Here is a 21,221-nt window from a genome sequence, read left to right as displayed (position 1 = left end):
AAAATTCCAGTTCTACTTATAATAACAGTAACAGAATCAAAGCTGTATGGATTAAAGGCAAATGCTACAGCAATATTCGTACGGAGACAAGTGCTATCATAGCATTAAAAATTAATATTAAAAATTGGCATCTATACAGAGTATCCAAGGGACTCAGGGTGTTTTCCAGACAGTAATTCATCACATCTCACAATACCCCTGCAAAATACATAGTGCACGTTCTTCAGACACATAAATAGGAAGGCACATTTGAGCACAGAGATACTGAAGGACTTGCCAAGAGCATGCCACAGCTCAGCAGCCAAGGGGGGCTCCCCAGGAACCAAGGCATGAGCCCTGCCACCGGCACGGCGGGCAGCCCGCACCGCCCCAGCTCCCAGGCACCGTGCTGGCACTGGCACAGCTCAGCCACTCCGACTATGAGAAAGCTCCACCTTCTCCGAAATAACAATGCTAAGGGGAAAATTATGAGTTGGAGATTTTTAAAAGGAAAAGGGAAGAAACCAGCGAGGAAAATATTTATTTTGTGATAGAAGTGCCAGTCTCTGGCAAATGCACGCACCAGCCCTCCCAAAAGCCTGTCAGGCAAGTGATCATCTAAGAGTGCAAACCGAAGCAAGTGCAGCTTCCAGCTGAAGCAGACAACAGGGAAGGAAGCAAAACTATTTATATCTGTTCTTCATTTTGTGACTAGCAATTGAAAGAGAAAAGAAATGCAAGCAAAGATTTTGTTTTCACATACGAGATCATCAACCGACACCTACAACTACTAAGAGTTCTACATGCAGTGACCTTACGTCCTTTTGGAGACACTCAAAGCAATGTAAGAAACTTAATGTCGTCTTCTGGTTAGTAGCGTAGGAACTTTTTCAATTAAGGTATCTAAAACCACTACTGCGAACACCAGAAATATTACATGCGGAGGGGAGGAGGACACAAATTGTCCATGTAAAAAAATAAGAGAAGTGCCATGGATCTTATCTATTCTCATTTTTACTACATTCAGCCAACTAGGTTATATCAGCTTTGTAAGTCTCAGGGAAAGGTTCCTCCTACTGCAAGTTTCTCCCTACTACAGGAGGGACACAGGTATGCGGTGACTGCCTGTCCAGTGGACAGCAGCTGGTGACCACATGCATTCACAGCGCTTCACCTTGTGCAGAGCGCCAGGTTGAATTCCGGGTGCTTAGAGCACTGTGAAGCAACACAAACCTAAATATTCCTGGTAGGCAAACGGAGGAGAGGGACTGAATTATAATGAACCAGCAGCTGTCACAATATGACCACAGTAACCAAATCAAAATATCAACCGCTAACCCAGATGAGATTCAAAGGTCACCACATAAGCCAGCAGCTTTCTTCAGCAGCGCCTGAAACCTCAATCTAATCCTTGCAGTGAAATGCTCCATTAAGCTACAGGAGGTTTAGAAGCAAGTACTGTACATTGGTAAATGATTTAATGTACTAGCAAGATATTCCAGGTAGTAGGATAAGAAACATTCCCAAAGAGCACGCCTGGAAACGGGAGAGGCAATGAGAAGCGATACGTGACGTGCAATACCCGCCGCAGCTATCTGCCCATGCACACTTCATTGCTGGGCCAAATTACTACTCTTTAGATACCCTTAAGAAAATACAAAATACCTAGCAGGGCAGTGGGACTCCAGACACACAAAGCAAGCTGCATCCGAGTACACACAAGCAGGAGTTTGAGCAGCTGAGTAATGCATGCAGCTTTACAACTCCCTGCTCCTCCCCACAAGGCTTGCTCCAAAGCCTAACTCACAGGCTCCTTGCTAGACACTGGCCACATAAAAATATGTTTTAAAAACAAATACCTGAAAAATAAAACACAACACAAGCCTTCACTGAAGCACACCCTGTCTGCAAACGTTTGTGGTTCACAGGTATGGGGTCAGTGATACCTATCCCCAGCAGCAACAACCAAGTCCTTGCCTGGAAAACCACCTGAAATCAGGAGCAACTCCATTCAAGTCAACGGTACACACCAGTATAAAACCAGTTCAAACTGGATGCTCGTCAGGCTCTTATCAGTGCCAAGAGAAAGAGAAGCATGGAAGGAAAATGATGGTGTGGCTCTGCAGGTGCCAGCTGCATAACACCGGAGTTTATGGGGACCTTTCCTCAGGGGAGCTGGAAGACCTGCCAGGAAAAGGGCAACAATAAAACGCGTTTGGAGCGACAGGAGTCACAAGCTGGCACTGCGGGCAGCCTCCGGCTGAGCAAACAGTGCGGGGCATTGCTCATCCCCACAGGATATAGGTTTCTCCTGAAGCTATAAATACGGACGTGACCAGCGCAGACTGACAGTGGCCTTTGTTAGGGCGATGCTTCACACAGCCAGACCTCCGCAGCGGCACCGCTGGTCACCACAGCCCGGTGCTGGGTCAGGGTCTCCATTCCCCCGCGGGACAGGACCAGCCCTCCCAGCCAAGGCCCTCGGGGGTGTCCAACTGGGAAGGGAAGGTGCATGCGTCCCAGCAGCCATCCCTCCTCCTCCCGCAACAATGCCCCATGTCCAAGAGCAGAACAAAACTGGGGAGCAAAGTTTCCCCCCAACAGGAGAAATTAAGTCTACTCCAATTACCAAAGGAATGATACTAAAGCATGGTCACAAAAAAGGGGGGTTTTGCTCTCCATGGGTTGTGGAGGGCAGCTGACGGCCCCAGCAGCACACGTGCGTTACTGTGCCATAGCACACTTGTCAAAAGCTGTTAGTCGCTTGTCACACGCTCACACACGCCTTCATCTGTGTGTGCAGGAGCATCACCAGTCTTACTTCCAGTAGAAAATACTAAGTGTCATAAACCCCCAAAAGTCTCAGGGCACTTAGGACCACGCGCTGTGAGGATGCTGGCTGGCTCCCACCCGGGGCTGTGAGGCCACGGCCAGGTGAGCACCGGCTGTGCAGACCCCTCTGACGGTGATGACTGGAACCTTCTAGATCCGTCAGGCTTTCCAAAGCTCCTAGTCAGAGTATTCCACAGCTTAATTCTTTAACCATGTGCCTCCAAAAGTATTTCTCTTAAACAACTATTTCTTACACCAAGTGAAACCAGCATTTTCACTAAGACAGGCAAAAACAATCCAAGTCAGGAATGAGAGTTTTCTGTAACCCAAGGGCAGGCAGAAGAGAAAGAGAGAGACTTTTAAGTGCTAAATACTCAAATTAAAGGTTATACTTGAAAGCACCAGGCAGCCCAGTGGGTTTCACAGAAGTGTGTGGCTATTTGCAAAGTGTCTCTGTGCACTACCTAAGCCCCATGGCGTGAGTTAAGAAGGGAGTGTTGAAATTTCCATGCTTTTTTTGGCTTATATTAGACCCTTTAAAACTGTTGTAATCATGTTTTGTACGTGAATACACACAAATGACTACAAGCTCTAACATTGTCCCATATGTTAAACGACTCACAAATATTTCCCAATATTAAAAGACAAGGCATATTTTAGGGATGTATATTAGAGCTGAAGAATGATATATCGCAGTTACAGCTCCATGGTTTTTTTGGCTCACATTCAATCCTTCAAAGCAAAGCATTTGGTTAGTTCATTGACAACTGCAGAAGAAGGGTGTGATCTTGGCCAAGCATAAGCATTACTAATATTTTTACATCATATATTTACTTTAACCAAACTCATTTATCAAGCATAATTAAAGAAAGTAGCTATCATTCATTTACAAATAATTATAGCCTCTCTTCATACTGCTATGGTGTTTACTGCTAAGCTAAAATGATTATTCAGGGGTGTCAAAACTTTCTATCATGAGGTGTGGGGTGGAAAGAGGGTCCTTGCCAAATGCCCTGGGCAAAATCTCACTCTTCTAGAGCAGAATAGGCTGCAACTACCCTCGTCTGAAATCCAGGAGTTTGCAGCTCACAGGTCCCAGCAGGCAGCGATCCATCACACTCCAAAACAAACAACGACTTTGGCATCCCTCACCACTTATTTATCTGTTCCCTTTTGCTAACCTATATTTATCATATTTTCAGAAGGCCTTTTCTACTTTAAAAGTCCTGCTCAGAGCATGTCCTTATTTTCTCTGCCAACCTGTCACTTCTTGGAAAAGGAAAGGCTGAGCCTTAGGAAACAACCATTTACCTCTTTCAGCAAATATTGCAGTTACTGCATCAAAAGTCATATCCCTTGCACAGCGAGAAAACACAAGTCTATTCAATAAACAGCACTGCTGTACATTTCTGGATTTGAATGATAGCTTAAAAACAAACAAAAAAAAAGGTCAAAATCCACGTTCCCATCCTTACGTTGAGTACAGTCAACCCCAAAAATGAGGATGACTGATTTAAGCCCTCAGAGTTTTATTTCTGGTTCACTTATTCCACTTTAAACAACACAGTCAAGTTAGGAAATGGATTTCTTACTTTGTATTCTGGAATTGACAAAGGGAGGAGAGAGATTGTCATGCGACCCAAGGTCTCTGCTCGACATATGATCATAGTGAGTCCCATCTCCATAGTTCTGTTAACAAATTGGGGAAAAAAACACAATTTTACAAGTTTAAATGGCATTTTTCAAAACCTACAGGTCCCTATTTCCCTTCTAAGTTTTAAGCCAGCTATAAGAAATATTGTCTCCTTTATCGTTTTCCCCCTATTGATTCTGCTGGAAGTGATGTGTTCCAGAACATTTTTAAAGCTGTTTCAAATTTTTATTTCATTAGTAATTGACTTCGGTTTGCCGTGTGGATAATCCTGAAAGGGTGACTGAGATGAGGTTCCTGGAATTTCTTGCTGTGCAATTCAGCATAAAGCCCTCTCTTAGCATACAAGTCTCTTGCCTGTAACACATGCAAGAACAGCAGAGAATTACTCTTTTTAATATTTTGCTTTTTAAATCCAAATGCTACCTACAGAGTCAAGGACATAGAAAAACCGTTCCAGGATCAAGCCCCTAATTGTTGAAACAGTTTTGGTGCAACCTTCTGCTTTCAGTCACTCAACTTGCAAAATCTTAAATTTAACTACAAATATTGGCCGAGCACAGCAGTTATGTAATGTTTTGTTTCTTTGGTTTAGAAGAACTCATGAGAAAGTAATTCCTCCAATGTGGAAATACCATCATCATTTTACAAAGAAGGAAAGAGAGAGGTCAGGCTGTTTGCAGAATAACACTGCCAGTTAATGCACAGGCTTGATTGAAACTCCAGAATTCTTCCCAGGCTCGTGCTCTTTTCTTTATATCTCAAAACTTCATTGTACACTCACATTCAAGTTTTTGCATGCATAAATAATTTTGTGTGCAAATTTAGAATTTACTTTTCAAAACATTTTTCCCTTGGAAGCAATACAAGTGTCAAGGAAAAAAAAGGGATAAAAATAAAACTGACAGATGTGAGTGGTAATGACGTAATGGATGCTAAGCGGGACAGAATAAGAAAAGGTGTTGGGCTTCCTCCCCTCGGCGGCAGGACCAGGGTGCCCCCTCAGCTGCCTGTGGTGCAGCGCTGCAGATGTCCCCCTAAAACCTCAGCTGGCACAAGGTCCGCCGAGGGCAGGACCTGCCCCGAGGGGAAAGGTCGGCCTGAGGATGAACAGGGCAACTGACTTTCTCCTCGCCAGGCAGACACTCGAGGGCATGGAGCTCCCAGCAGCACTGCTCGTGAGCCCTGATCCTTCACGTTAATTAGAAAACAATTAAAAAGCAATTTAAACAAACTGTTTAAATAAGGGCGTAACAGCGAAGGCACTTTTTGCCCAGCGTAAGTGTACTTCATGCATTTGCAGGAAGCGAACAGAAATAATCATCTTGGTACTGAAGCACAAGCCGTGCCCAGCCCTGGGGACAGTCAAAGCCACGATGCTCCAGCTGGGGAGGGGGCTGCCGGGGTGGCCCGTGCGGACCACTGGCAGGGCTGCCCACACCGTGCCACTCGGGGCGAGCCGCACAGCTGCTCTGCTGGAAATAGCACTTCTCCCCTACCGAAGGAACTGGCATCCCAATCCTGAGGTGTCTAAAGAATTTGGATAACTGTCTACAGACAGAATCAAAATGACTGAGTCCAGCTGTCTCACAAATCCCAGCAAACGCAGAATATTGCCATGCCAGATAGCAGCTCCGTGCTTGCATTCCCTGGAGGGGTATCCCACTCTGACATGGGGAGCACAGCGGATGTGTGTGCCCCGTCCTCAGCACAGAGGCAGGCAGGTGGCTAGCAGCCAGGCTACCTGCCCTGGGGCTCGGATGATGACAGCGGGGGCTGGGGGAGGGTACCATGACATGCTGAAATGCCCAGCTGCCAGCCCCTGCCCAAGGAGAAGGGTCTGAAACCCCTTCTTCACCAGAGGCAAGGAGCAGCCAAGGGGCACTGCGGGAAGGGCAGGGGCATGGCTGTGCTGGTGGGCAGCCCCAGCATAGTGGGACAGACCTGGCAGCCCCTCTCCAGCCTTGCTGCCCTGAGCTCGGGCCCTGGGCCAGCCAAGGGTGGCCACGGAGTGGCCAGCAAGCCCTGGCACAGGCCTGAGCGCTGGCCCTCTCCTCAGGTTTAGTGACACCCGCAATCTCTAAAAATCCAACTGCGGAGAACGCAAAGTTCGGCAACAACATCTCTGCTCCACCTGCACTCTGGGTGGTGGCCGTAGATGATCATGCATAGCAAGAAAAAATGGTTAATCAATCTTCTCGCTACCTGTTAGAGGTAGCAGAGCAGGTACCAAATTCAATCATAGACTCAGGTTTGAATGTTAAAATAAAATAAAATAAAAAGCAATTTTCAAGAGAAGACAGGCTACAGCCAACTTTGCATGCCCATTTTTCTACGCAATCAGGTGTAAAACTCATATTTAAGATTGTAAATTTACATATGCAGGAAGTCTGCTTTGGGGAGAAAGATTAGATATACTTACCCTGGATGGACTAGGATGTCCTGTATTCCCCCAGGACCCTGAGCTAGTTCTGTCTTCTACATCTAGGGACAAAAAAGTTCTTTAGGCTTTATTGCAATAATTCTTTCCTTTTGTATAGGCACTTTTAAATTAATGTTTCAAATTAATCTCCTGTTGCCTTTAATTAAGAATCAGGCACAGGGCTACTACGATGGTAGTGGCTTCTGACCCACTGCTTAAATTAACTCATTTAAATTCACAGCAGAAATGAACCGGACCCTCAGGAACCTGAGGTTTGAACATAAAAATTACTTCAGCGGCTCAGTGTTTCTCAACTCTTTAAAAAGTGACTGCATTGTACCAATTAAAATCCTAGCAAATTCTCCAGCACAAAAATAAGTATTATCATGTTTTCTTTTTACTGTTTGACAAAACAGGTGAAACCTAGAAGTTAGTAAGGCATGTTTGGGGTAAATGTACCTCTCACCACCTCATCAAGGCTTCTGCTGCAGAAAAACATTTACACACATATTTGCGTCTCAAGAAGAGAAAAGCACAGTCCTAAAGCCAAGCACACGGTGGGTATTTCTGTCTTTTCCTCTATTATTTCATATAGAATTCATTGCAACCATCGGGTGGGAGACACTCCAGTAACTTCAGACAGCCCATTTCAGGGTGCTTTTAACCATGCACCCCTCCTGCCCCGCTCGAGAGGACACCTCTAGGAATAACACATCCCACGGCACGTGTGCTAGGACGTGGTGAAACCTGCTGTTCAGGGCACGGGCCAGAGAACCTGCAAGAACCTCTTAACTTTGCAACAAAACACAGGAATGTCTCAGCCTGCTGTTTTCTGGCGTGCATTGTATCTGTGCACCGAAGGGGCAGCTCAATAGTCACCCCAGGAAGAAGAGGTGAGCTTCGCTCGCCAGCCAGTGCAGCATGCTTCCAGGTCACTGCATGCAAGAGCCTAGCCAGGCTGCAACGCCACACTTGCCTTCACAAAAAACAGGGCATAGACACATTTTGCATATGAATGCTCTCTGCATTTCAGAAGTCCCCAATATTTCTTCTGACGCAACTATTTTTATTCCACTTTCCCCATCTTTCCCAGCATTATCAATTAACCCAGTTTACTGCTATCAAAACTTCTTTATAACACTGAATGTTCTTTCAAATGTGGAGCCCCCCACCCCACCCACGCAGGAACTTCTTCCAGAGACACCCCAAGGGCATAGTGCTGTCCCTCTCAGGTACCCTGTGCCCCTCCAGGCTGGCCATGCTGAGGTTGCTTCAGAGCTTGGAAAGGTCCAGGAGCTCAACTCCACAGGGTACCACTGACAGTGACACCAGAAGATGCTCCACAGCACACTCAAATATGCTGGGATATGCTTGCACAACTGCTGCCCATCGCAAAACCTTTACTACAATGAGTTGGGAGTGTCCTGAGACTTTCCACTTGGCTAAAAATTTAATGGCTAAACACAACACTAGTTCAGCGAGTCACTCACACGCAAGTTTAATGGAAGCCTGCGAATACTTCCACCAAAATCATAATTCGCTTTCATGTTAATTTAAGTAAATGAGATCACTCATGCTTTAACGTTAAGCATATCCTTTAGTACATTGATGGACAAGACCATACTGCTTAAATCCATTACTTTTTTACTTACAGTATGTTAAATATCAGGAAATGTGATTGACATTGATCTATAACAGTATTCTTGCACATTTCACTGCTATTTTCCAACTTACTCCTGTGTACCCACTAGCATCCTAATGAAACAGTAATACTGCTTGCCTTTTGCCATGCACAAACAGTAGCTTTAATCTAATCTGAAAAATACGTATTTGGACTTGCTGGCAAGAGAAACTTTCTCAGAATGCTGCTGAAGAACTACGCACACCAGCAACTCCCCCTCCACCTGTGCACGGGTCCATCCAGACTTCTGGGATCAGCGGGAACTTCAGTTGTCTGAGAAACAGAAACGGTCATTAGCACTTTCAAATACAGGTGCTGTGACCAAATCTGGTTGGTTTCCAAGATTAAAAAAACCCAAAACACACATTTGTAGAGTTTAATACTTTCCCCTTATCTCAGTAACAGATGAACATGTTAATAGCACAAGGCACTCTTAGGTAAATATTTAATTAAGCTCCAGAAAAAGAAAGCAAATGTGTATCATTTACCTGACAGATCAGATCAACCATTCTATTAGTTTAATTAGGCATATTTTTTTAAATAATTTGTTATGTAACAGGCAATTAACTTTGTAGAGCCCCGATACATTGCCTGCTCAAAATCAGTGAATTTTATCCCATTGACTTTGATGGGCATCATCCCACCCTCGAGCACAGCTTCCAAAATCCATCAGTGAGCAAAACAGCTGAGCCCTTAGGAACAGCACCTGGGGGACTGGGTGACAGCTCTGAGCCCACCTTGGGAAAGGTGACAAAGCCAGTGCCTGCAGGCTTGGATTCAGCCCCATCCTGCTCTCAGCTCTCTTGTAGAGACCCACAAGCCCAGTAAAGCAGGGTAAAGGGCCAGAGCCACACCAGTGAAGGGCTCTGCACAGGGCAGCACCTGGGGAGCTCTGCTTTCATGAACAAAGAGGCATTACTCACGTAGCTCCCTGTTACATACTTCATTTATTAACCTACTCATTTGCTGTAAAAGTCAGCTAATTAAAATAATACATGTTGTCAAGGCCCCTTCCACTAGCTCATGGTCAGTGCTAGGAGATTCACATGCCAGTAAAGTTTTTCACACTTCTATACCATACATTTTTATTTGAGGACTATAGATGCTATTGTCTTGGGCACTCTAACACATCATGTAAAATAACACCTTTCAGGGCTGTGGTTTGAGCACTAACCCTCTCCTGCACTCTGTGCCCAGGAGGGAGAGCAGAGGGGGAAGGGGGCATCACCATGCCAGCACCCAGTTGCTGAGCTCTTCCCTCTGGATGCCCACCACCCAGTGCCAGATGAGAGTCTTCTGCCATCCCTTCCACACATGCTGAGACAATACACACAATGTAACCCACTCACGGTGCCTCTTTTGAGTCATGTTCTTCAAAAAACTTTTTTTTTTTTTCTCTTCAGGCAAAAGGAGGGAGCACCATACTCCCAAAGGGATGACCAGTACTTTCCAGCAGCACATGGAAATACTGGCTTCATGGCCAACCGCCCCAATAACACCAAAGGAACTATTTACATGCTTACAGTCAAACATATGTTTTTGTGGTGAGCCGAATTCCTGCCCGGCTGTCCTTTCTGGTACCCTTTGCTGCATTATCCCTACCTTTCCCTCAAGCCAAGCATGCCAATGAGCAGAGGGCACTATCAGATGCTTAAAATAACATGAGAATAACACGTACCTCAGGGCTGGGGTACTCCTCATCTCTGTCACCATCCCAGACCAAGCCCCTGGGCACACTCAAGTCTAACCCAGAAAGTCCTGCCTAGGCAGGGGAAGCACTGCCAAGCAGGAAGGCACTCCTGGGCACGGAAGGGGAGAGCTTTGGGGATACAGTAGGGCACGAAAGATATTAAAAGGTACATAGACATTGTTCTACATACCCAAGCATACTGTATCAGCTAGAGATTAAGAGACTTAACCTCACAGAATAATTCTGCAAGATTTGCCTAGCCTCCAAAATGCTTAGCTATCTCATTTTTGGCTGAAAGCTCCCTGCCCTTTACCTCGCTTCAATCCAAGCCCATATAATGCTCAAGGTCTTCCACCAAAGTTAAAAGTTCTGAACTCTGATCAGAAAATGGCAAGCAATGGCTCTTGTGCCTTATCTTCAGGGGTCGTGTCTTAGCTTTCGACCAATTTTCTTTGTATTTAGACTTAAATGTGCAAACTACACTATATTACTCTGCAAAACATCAATGAGAAGGCTTAATTAAGTAACACTGACAGATAAATCCATTTCTTTCACAGTAATCAAATCAAAGCAGGTTGACATAACACAGGAACTTAATACAGTTATTCCCTTGTAATTGGAAAAAGGCCCTTTACTTCTCATTAAAGCAATCTTCTGGGTATTTGGCATAATAAGAAGGCTCAGGGCTTTAATACTGCCCTATAAAAGCCCCAAGATACAGACCCCTTAAGCAAACATGCCAGATTATCTAATTCCTTGATCATAGTGGAACATGTAGTTATTGTTTTAAACTACTAATTCTTTATCTCAGCTACAGACAGAAAGAAGTAACTCAGTCTAAAACATGTCTCACAAAGCTCTATAAAAAAGCAAGTTCTAGCTGGGGGAAAAAGATGTGTTTTCAAAAATACCCTGGATCTTCAGCGGGGAAATGGAGAGCTTAGCAAGATCAAAATTGTTCTTGAACATAAACAGTTATAAAAAGCAAATAATAAAATGAAGTTTTACTGCATTTGTGAATTTACTGGAAAAAATCTGTCAATGGAAGCAGAGCTGGGCAAAGCCTTCCCACTGCTGCTGTGTTGGTACCACAGCTGTCTCCCACTGCCTGCAAACCCTCAGAGAGACACAACTTCGGCCTGTGAGCAATTCAGAGTGTCACCGGAGTGGGTTCAGCGTCCACACAATGAGTTACACCGTGCACGGGGCTCTCAACCATTCCATGTGCCTGTGGCCACGAAGGGGTCATGCAGTGGGGTACAGCATCGGGAGCGCTGGGCGAACAGACGGGTGTCTGCACCCCGCATGCACGCTCCTTGTCTCTCTTCGTATTGTTACAAGTACCGTGTAAGCATTACCCAGTGAGCTCGCAACAGCCAAAAGCCAGCTAACCTCTGTCCCCCTCTAACCAGCTCCCAAATCAACAGCACTTCTCCCTCAGCAGCAAAGAAAAAACCCTCACTAATTGCTACCTAGTTAATCTAGCCTAGTTTACTAATAATTTAGTATGACAGATATTGCAAGAAGGTTTGTAAGCTCCTAAACCTAATTCCAGAAATTTATTATGTACCCTGTAAGCACTGCCACTTCAGTAATTAGGACAGTGAAACCCTAATGACACCAAAGTCAATGCAAAATTCTCTGGTGACTTAATTCTCAGAGCTTGGATTCATCCCAGAGCGCATAAACTTGAACACATATGTAATTTTCTCCAGAATCTAGCTCCTGTAAATTAACCTCACTTAATCACACGCATTAGGCAATGCGACATAAAAAGCAAATCATCATGGACAGATTTGGTCAGTTTTTCAGAACGTGATTCATACATGATTAACACAGTGTGATTTACATAACTAAAGCCTCACTTCCCATCTCACAAGTCTAGGTAAAGTAGTAAAACTGGTGTTTAAACAGAGTCAAACCACCCTATTTTAAACATTAATAACCTGGGAAAAGCATGTTCAACTGAATCTAGAAAAGATGTTCAGTGCTGTAGACTGAGAATGGCTGGATTCAAAACACACTACCTCTATTAATGGTCTGGAGAAAAAACAACTGCAATTCACATGGGTTACACCCCTGTGTTGGAAGGTACTGCAACTTCAGAGAGGCCACCAATGCTTAAGGGTGCAGGGAGAAATCAGAGCACTGATTCTGGGGCCAAAAGCTGCATTTATGCAGAGAAGCAAGTCCAGAAAGCCTCTGGTCAAGCAGCCACCTAACCCTAAAAGTACTTTCCTGCAAAGAACAAGAATCTTGTTCCAAGGTTCCCTTGCCCTCTAGAAGACAGAGGGGTGCCTTGGGAGCCCTCAAGCAGGGCACCAGGCTCTGAGACCCTCCAGCAGCAGGGCTGAGAGATGCTCGCACTCTGCCCAGACCTCCTGGTGCTCCCCATTTGCTCAGTAGACTCCAAACGTGCCCAGAAAATACAGAGAGGACTGAGATCAGCAAAAGCACAGCAGATACGATCACAGTCCACCATAAACGTTGAGTTCTGAGCACTCCATCATGCAGGTGACCACTATTATAGCACAGGTGGTGTTGGAGGTGTACAGAAGCATCATCCCGATCATTAGGTGTCTGTAAACAGCCTCCATGCTCAGAATCTCAAATGAATAAAAGTGCTTAATATACACGTTCCAGCTCCAGCAGAATTAGGTAACCTGAAGGGCAACTTACTGCCTAATATATGTAATTTCAAATTACTTTCATGGTAGGCTACTAGCTCTGACAAGTTGTGCTACTCTCTCGGGGCAACACCTACTTTATTTTAAGGGGCTGTGATACATAAACAAGAGGCACCGTGTAAGGCTACTTGACCTTGGTCCTAACACCCAGGCCCTTAAACTTTCTTCAGCAAAAGTTTCACGGAATCCCTTGAGGTGCTCCGAAACAGAAAACAGAATTAGAAAATTAGTATTTTTTTCTGGAAAAACACCCAAACCCAGAAAAAAAACCCAAAACAAACTCCTCTTTGCAGAAATAATCCAAACACTTGGGAAATCATCCAAGACTGTAGCAACAACACAGAACAATAAAAATTTTCCAGATGATTCTGGAAAACAATTTTGCTTGAACCTCCCACCACCTCCAATAACAAACTTGGGCACACACACAAAATCCTAGAATCATAGGCTAGGAAATTATATTCTCATGGTTTCCTCTAGTGAACAGCATCACAGATATCACCGGCATTTTGCTCATATGGGGTGTGTGTGTGTGTATAAGGGGGTGAGAAGAAAAAAGATGACTCAGGCTAGCAAAATCAGGACTTAAGAACTGTTTAAAAAAAAAAAAAAAGGTGCAGTTTGAAAGATGGTACGTATGGAAAACCCATGTAAAAATAAGTACGCACCCGGAGTTGGACACCATAAGAGTAGCTAGCAACTAGGTCAGCTAATAGAAGACAAATGAGCACAGTGGTGGATCTGTTCAATTCCATAGGAAATCAGACCGCGAATGTCCATTTCCCCACCATTCATCCACACATGCGGCTTAATCGCATGAGAGCAGGAGGCTGGGATTTGCACCAGGAGAGCATTTCTGGTTGCCACCATCAGTCTGAGCAGTATTTTGAGCAATTTTGTGGGAAAACAGGCATTCAGCTAACCTCATACTCAATCTGATATTATTTTCAGGGCTTTTTATTAAAGCACACAGATCACTAGCCCAATCTTTCCGCACAAAACCAGTGCATACTCACAACCTCTTGCCATATGATATGATGGTTTCTAGAGTGTGAAGGTGTCTCATGGTGCACTCCAAGAACCTAAGCATCACTCCACCCATCCAACACCATCATCCCAGCACATGTGCAAATACACAAGTGAAGTAACCTGACCACTATGCTCATGACAGTAAATGGAAGGAGAAGCACGTATATATACACATACAATTTTTTTTTTTAAAAATGTTCAAAGAGCAAAGTGAGCAGAAAGGGAAAATTCAGTTTTCCCTGGCTAAACCTTGCTATCCAAACACAGGGGTGAAATTCTACTTCTGTGGGAGTTTTACATTTCAGTTAAGACCAAAGCTCCATCTTTATTATTTGTGTTGTTTTAATTCAGAATTAACAATATTTCATGTTTAGAACAACAATATTCAGAGAAGCAGCACAATCAAAATCATGACATTTAACAAATGTAGTAATACAGATACTGAGTGAGTAGGCTGTACTCAGAAGTGTGCCTGTGAAAATCTGGCCTTCATCTATCAACTTCAGAGCAAGAACTACACAACTCCACCTCTTTAACTCACTGTTAGGCCATATTCTTTTAAAGGATCTGAATAAACTACATATCAAACCAACAATAATTCTTGAAGAACAGTTATTTCATGTGCACAAGTGCAAAACAGTATTTATCAATATAATTATTTGTCTTTGTGGATCTGAAATAGAATTGCAGTACTGTAATTCCAAAATACTGTAACAAACTTGGAAAATATTTTAACACACAAGAGCATAAAAATGCTTAAACTTAGGACTTTTTCCTCTTTTGTGAAAGACTCCCTGAAATACATGATTTAAGTAGAGTGCTGTGTTCTCGGATTTACCTATACAGCAAATGGGACCAGTTGTGGATGACCAGAGTGAAAGGAAAACGTTCGAAACACTTGTTGGTGAACTCTGAGTCAAATTATTTAGATGACTTTCCAAAGAAGAAAGGTAATATAATACGGTCAAAATTAAGACATTTGCTTAACCTCCCCAAAAATGCTGTAATGTGTTTGCATTGGGAAAAGATGCCAAGGAAAACAGCAGTTCCTTCCCAGCACTTGACTCCTGCACATGAAGAGTGGGTGTCTTCTGGACACCGTCCTTGTGTCAGGCAAGCCCTCCAGAGCCAGGGGAGCTGGTGACACACACCAGCCTGCCATCCATCCCAGGCCAGGGCAGGCAGCCTGCCAGTCCCAACCCCTATACATCTCCCAGCCTTCACACACATCTGCATCCACGCCTGCTCACACAGAGGGCTGCAACTCAGAGGTGGATACACAAGGTTTAGCTCCTCCAGAAGTAAAGAGCTAGAGAGCAAATGAAGAGGTAACTGGAGGAAACATAACAAGGTCCAAGCCTTTGTCCACCAGAGGACTGGGCTGGCAAGGGTTTCTGGCTCAGAGCATCATTTCATTTGTACCATCATAAAATCAGAGTACCGTGTAGTTACGCACTGCGCTCTCCCCAGTGGACAACCGGAGGGCACAGAAGGCACCAGAACTGCAAAGGAAAATCTAGCAGTGAAGCTGCTACAGAAACATGGCAAAGGTGCACAGAGATGGTTAACCAAGGTAGCTGGGAGGGGCACAAGTGACAGCTGAGGAGGACAGGAAGGGTGGCCCCAAGCCTTACTGGGGAAAGGGTGTTCAGAGCTATGAAAATCCCTCCCTGGACTAGCTTTTACAGCATCAATTTGGGTGATGGAGAAGAAAAAATGGATACAGCCCACCCTTGCCAGCAGCAGATGACACAAACAGTCAGCGTTAAAGGAAAAGCCAGACCCTGTTTGCTACGGCATTAGGTCAAAAAAGCTGAGGGCTGCTGTGCTGCCGGCACACTGGGCGCTCCTGGAACACTGGGCGCTCCCTCACAGGCCCGGACCACCGCTGGGTTAGTGGGGTGGGTTCCTGATACGGACTGATTCCCGAGGGGTCCTCAGCACTGAGGTCTTTGAAGAAAGTTGTTTGAAGAAAGGGATAATGGAAAGGGTGTGGATTATAAAACATCAGCTGCTTTTTTATATATAATTTTAAACAGAGAGAGAGTCTTAGATGCTAAAAATAGAAAATTAAAAAAATACGAAAAATATGCCAAAATCCTGAACGTGTGTGGCAAGCAGCAGTCTGTTTGCAAAACAGGCGTTTCACTTCAGCAGTAATTCAGCCAGTATATCTTTACCTGCATCAGTAAACCCTTTTATACTAACCCTGAGTGTTTCCCCAGAAGAGACTGCCAACTGTGTTGATTTGCTGACATGATCTAAAATACAAAGAATAGTAAATGGAGAAAGACAAATATCTTGAGATTTGAATTTTATCTTCAAGGGGAAAAAAACCCCAGTTTTTATATTAAATAGTATATTAACCAATGAAAGTAATTTTATAGGGGATTAAACATTCAAAATATCCTCCAGTAAGAAGGAAAAGGACCAAGATCCCCACAGGAAAGAGACTTTTTGTACACACGCCACACTGACATGCAATTAGTATTTCTCATTCTATGAATTACAGTTGTGTCAAAAATGAGAAGGGTGGGAAATATCCTAGACTAATTATAATTATTATCATACTTAGGCAAGTATGATAAACAGATACTTCGGGATTGCTATTTCCTCTTTGTGCTCTGAAGGACCTTACAAACAGTATGTCAGATACCGCTAATACAAATTAAGATAAACACACCCATTTTGGGGATTGAGACCTTTTCTGCTTGTTTTTCAAAATAATTTCTTTTTCTCAGAGTATTATGTTTTTTAAGAACTAAATAAAAAGCGAGCTTAACAAAAACCTGACAAAATACAGAAGGATTAAAGAGCAGTAGATCAAGGGAAGAATAAGCTGGTCACCTGGACATTTAATAAACTAAAGGATTGGCAAATTTAGAATGCATATCCATTGATGCAATCTTTTCTGACTGTTTTGCTCTAAATATCATCAGGTCATGATTAAAAAAACAAACAAACAAACAAAAAAAAAACCCCACACACACCCCAAAGACAGACAGGGAGGTGATGTGGAAGAAGGGCATATGAAGCTTGAAGGTGACAGTAGTAGTCAAGGACGGGCTTCATCACGAGAAAGGAACCCGGAGATGGAGTCATGAACAAAAGCACAGACTGAGAAGGGCCATGGAAACCAGCAAAGAAAACTTAAATATGACATGGGAAACAGTGGGGAGACAATAAAGGGATTTATGAGGAATCAAACGTGGTTTTAGTATCAAACAATAGAGGGAATGTTGACAGACTGCAGACGCAGGATAGGGAGAAGTTGCACCAAGTTCAGGCAGCAGTTCGGGCTTGAACAAGGGAAGAGGAATAGACAAACTGTGAATCCGCACACCTCCAGCATGTGGAAAGTTGCATATAATTATCCTTTCCGTGACAGCAATGTAAAGAAAGCACAGATTCCAAATGGGAAATTCCTACTACTTATTTGACGAACAATTTACTATTGGTTTGCTCAAGGGATTAGATACAAAGCTTTAGATTTTTTTTTTTTCCAAAGAAGTAGGACCAGCTGCCAGATATATACAACACACTTCAATCGCTTCTGTTAAAGCCACAAATAATTGGAAAATTCATTTGAATCATATGGTCATTTTATTTTCTGCCTGAATTTCCAAAGTCTATACAAATATCCACAGACAGTCTGAGACACCACTTGACAGCATTTGCTAGAAAACGTCAACAGTGTAAACAAATTTAAACTGTTCTCAATCTTAATATTCATAACAAAGAACTGCACTGTCCTGCTGCTGGATGAGGTCATAAAACCTCACATTGTATTTATTAGAGTTACATAAGCTATTTTCTAACACACGTATGACAGACTTTGTGCTTGTAAGCACAGATGACTGTCACATATCCACTCCATTTGCGTAACTTCAGCATTTAATCAGTTCTTAGCAGATCTGCTGGAAATATAAGCAGATAGTAAGAAAATAGGTTGTAGTTGTATTGCCCTTTCCAGCTTATCAAGTTGCTGAAGGTTTGATTTCATTCAAGTTTTGAATAGTGTGGCATAGGGAGTGGCATGGGGGAAGGGTTTTCTGAGCAAAATGAGTCTTCTTTTTTATTGACTTTAACCTGAGAGGAGACAGTTTAGTAGGAAAGTGTCTGTTTTCAGGGCTATTTCGGTTATAAACTGAATGTGGTTTATAAACTGTGGTTATCTAATTAGCTTACTGTACATTCATAAATAGTCTATTTTATGTTAAAGTACTGAATTTTTACTTGAACCCAGTAACACAGAACACTCTGAAGTTAATCGCACTGCTCCAGGCACAGTGCGTATGTTCTACATCATGACCTAGAAATATGTAAGGGCAGATTTACTTAAACTCTCATTGTAGTAACAGATTATGAAGGTCTAAGTATGAAACAAATGGACATTTCAGTTCCAAACTAGCAATGAAAGCCAAAAGGTGACGGTGGAAACTTTGATTAAAACCTACTGAAGGCCAGGCCACTTACAATTAGATGGCTAACTAGGAGACAGTTGTGGACTTCCAGGAGGGTCTAGTACGTATTCTCACTGTTGCCTGTCACTAACTTCAGCAACACTTTTCCCCTTTTCAGTCCATCCGCTTCTCCCCCAGCAGCGCCCCGACACCCTTGCGTGCCACGCAGCCCCTCCAGCACTCCACCACAGCACATCTGAAAGTACTTCAAGCAAGAAGGACAGAGGGCTCATCTCCATACCTGTAAATCTCACCGTCATATAGACTGTCCGTTGTCTTCCCTTGAAAATAAGATTTTTTTTATTTATTCAACCATTAAACTCTGCCCCACCGTGCCCAATCTGCTCACCAAGCTTCTCTGAAGCCCTCTGCTTCCCAAGGCTGGGACAAAACACTCGGGTGCTCATCTCAGCTACGCAGCACTGAGAAGGGCTGGTGACACTGAGAGCCAAAGGTTACCTTCTTATTTTAACATTCGCTTTGTTCCCTTTCTGGGAGAAATCTGCATTGAGCTTCTAAATAAATAAATGCTCCAATTATATTTTTTTTTTGGCACATGTTTGTGTAGTCTTGAAAACAGGAGCTTTATAAGGAAAATCAGAATGCAGCTAGAACATTCTGATTTTCTGAGAGATACAACCACATGATGAGACATAGCACAAACAAAACACGTTTACATGTGGAAGAGAAAAATCAATGCAGAAATCTAACTTAGGCACCCGACACCAAATGAATAATGCCCTATTTAACCACCTTCAATGATTATTTTTTTTTGACACCAAGTCTCTAAGAGTGCCACCAGTCAGATATACAGAGGAAATTTATTTCCTTTTTTAACAAGTTATGTATACTTATATAATAGCACTCCAAAAGTGTGTCGTATGAATTATGCTTCAGATATGGTAACATTTAGAGAAGATAATGTCATACCAGATAAGGTGCTCAAATGCTCCAGGTGACTGAGCAGGATGTGCAGAAGATGTCCCAACTTCCAAGCCACAGCCCTCCTGCTCCCAGAGAGCCATGCCTAATGCTACCATTGGCTTAGGCACTGGTCACCAGAGTGTTTTCCCCAAGGAAAGGCGCCTGCAGCAGCCGCGGGTCCAGCCTGGTGATGCACAGCAGTGCCTGCACCAAGTGGGTCTGGGCTTTCCTTCAGTGCATGGACAGTTTTTTTGCCAGCACAGCAGTAATACCACAATACGTGGGTTACAGGGCCAATAAGTACTAGCAAACCCTGTGCTTTAGCAATTAAAGTGAGATAATTGATTCCTAAGGTTTACATCCTTAACGTGAACTCCCTGCACAAGGACCCCAGATCCTCTGGCAATGCAGACACACGCACAGAGACCACGCAAGCGCAGGGCACAATGACTGCACACGTCTGGACATGACACGTGGGCAAGAGCAAAAGTCCTTCCTCCACACTCCAGCAGCGGATTTCTTCCCACAGCTTATTGTCGAGCGTGTGGTCCAGTATTGTCAGGGACGCACTGTTTAAAATGTTGGCTTTAATTTAAGTATTAATTAAGAAAAACAATATATGAGGAGTTTGATTTACAAGAAGCACCCCCCTCACAAATTGCTAAAATACGCTGAATAATAGTATGGAACAGCATTTAATAATTTGCTACCCAGTTACACTGCATTAGTAATCTCATTAACAGTTGGCAGCAACGCTGCAATATATCACAACAATCTGGGGAGGGCACCAGGGCTCCCACAAGGCGAAGGAAAAGAACAACCAGGTTAATGCTCTGCTCATATACATGGAGGAGATTATTTCAAGGAATAAGTCAGTCCAGTAATTTATAGCATCACATAGACAACAGCACATCTAGCACACGGTAGGTACTCTCAAGAAATCTATCTGCCCTGATCTGAAAAGAAAAAAAAAATGCCTGAAACCACAGTCTTAAACTTGACGTAGGCAATTTAACTACACAATTTTATATTTAAATATCATGTATTTAAATAGAAGAGACCCACTGCCTTCAGTGGGAAGAAGCAGCAGGGCCTTTTCAAAATTAGGTAATATGTTTAGGTGCTGAAATATCTCATTAAAAACTTAATCCAGGCACCCTCAGTTGACTCCAGGAATTTCTGTAACAACCAGGGTCCTGGCATCTAAATAGGACTGGATGAAATCTGACACAGAAGAGCTTTTTCCTATGTGTTTTTGAGTAACAAATACCAAAGAAAAAGTATTTGTTTTTACTCATGTGCAGTTGTGCAGTTTTGCTTTGACTTAAACTGTCCGTAACTACTGTTAAAAGTTGACCAGTGACTTTGAGGTTGTAAAAGAAAATACATGAAACTCCTAATTAACGGAAGTAATCCAGTGAGCTTCATTCCTCTCTTTTCCACCTGCAAAATCTCAAACCAGAATTTTAGCTCTAAATAGTCTGTCAAAACTTTGGGGAAAGGGGTTAATTTTTCAGCCCTCTGTGCTGTCACTCTCTTGAAGCGTTGCAGCATTGCAAGGCTGGAGGGTCTTGGGCCATGCCTGGCTGCTGCCAGCTGCAGGACCAGGGGAAAGGAGCCACAACCACGCTACCGCTGCGAGACCACAGCGGCCAGCACAGCCTCCGCATGATGTGGTGGCACCGAACCTGCCAGCCAGAGCCCAGGAACTTCCTTCCCCTCTGCTTCACTCATCTTCTAACCCATGTCTGCAGCTTCCCCCTCTGCTATGAATCACTGCTACTTCAGCGGGAGCTCTGCTGTGTGACTCAAGGGGTGAAGGCTGGCTTCTTACTTTGTTATAAAGAAGAAAAATTAAATAAA

The 21,221-nt window shown here is 43.6% G+C and overlaps 1 protein-coding gene across 22 annotated transcripts in view; it reads right to left on the bottom strand.

Annotated features, from left to right (window-relative positions):
• TCF4 (transcription factor 4) overlaps window positions 1–21,221 on the bottom strand; it is a 239,643-nt gene that overhangs the window by 154,860 nt on the left and 63,562 nt on the right. For 18 of the 22 annotated variants that reach the window (XM_080371942.1, XM_080371943.1, XM_080371919.1 and 15 more), the window contains 2 exons: window positions 6,885–6,946; window positions 4,404–4,500 (listed from right to left, as the gene is read on the bottom strand). The exons of the other annotated variants lie outside the window; for them this stretch is intronic. In XM_080371942.1, the coding sequence (XP_080228068.1) occupies window positions 4,404–4,500; window positions 6,885–6,946 (159 nt within the window). The remainder of the gene's footprint in view (window positions 1–4,403; window positions 4,501–6,884; window positions 6,947–21,221) is intronic. 22 annotated transcript variants of the gene reach the window in all.

This window comes from Falco punctatus (assembly GCF_963210335.1).
Source record: "Falco punctatus genome assembly, chromosome: Z".
In the NCBI taxonomy this organism is placed as follows: domain Eukaryota; kingdom Metazoa; phylum Chordata; class Aves; order Falconiformes; family Falconidae; genus Falco; species Falco punctatus.
The sequence above is the reverse complement of the archived record's forward strand: the minus strand, read 5'-3'. Positions and strand labels throughout refer to the sequence as shown.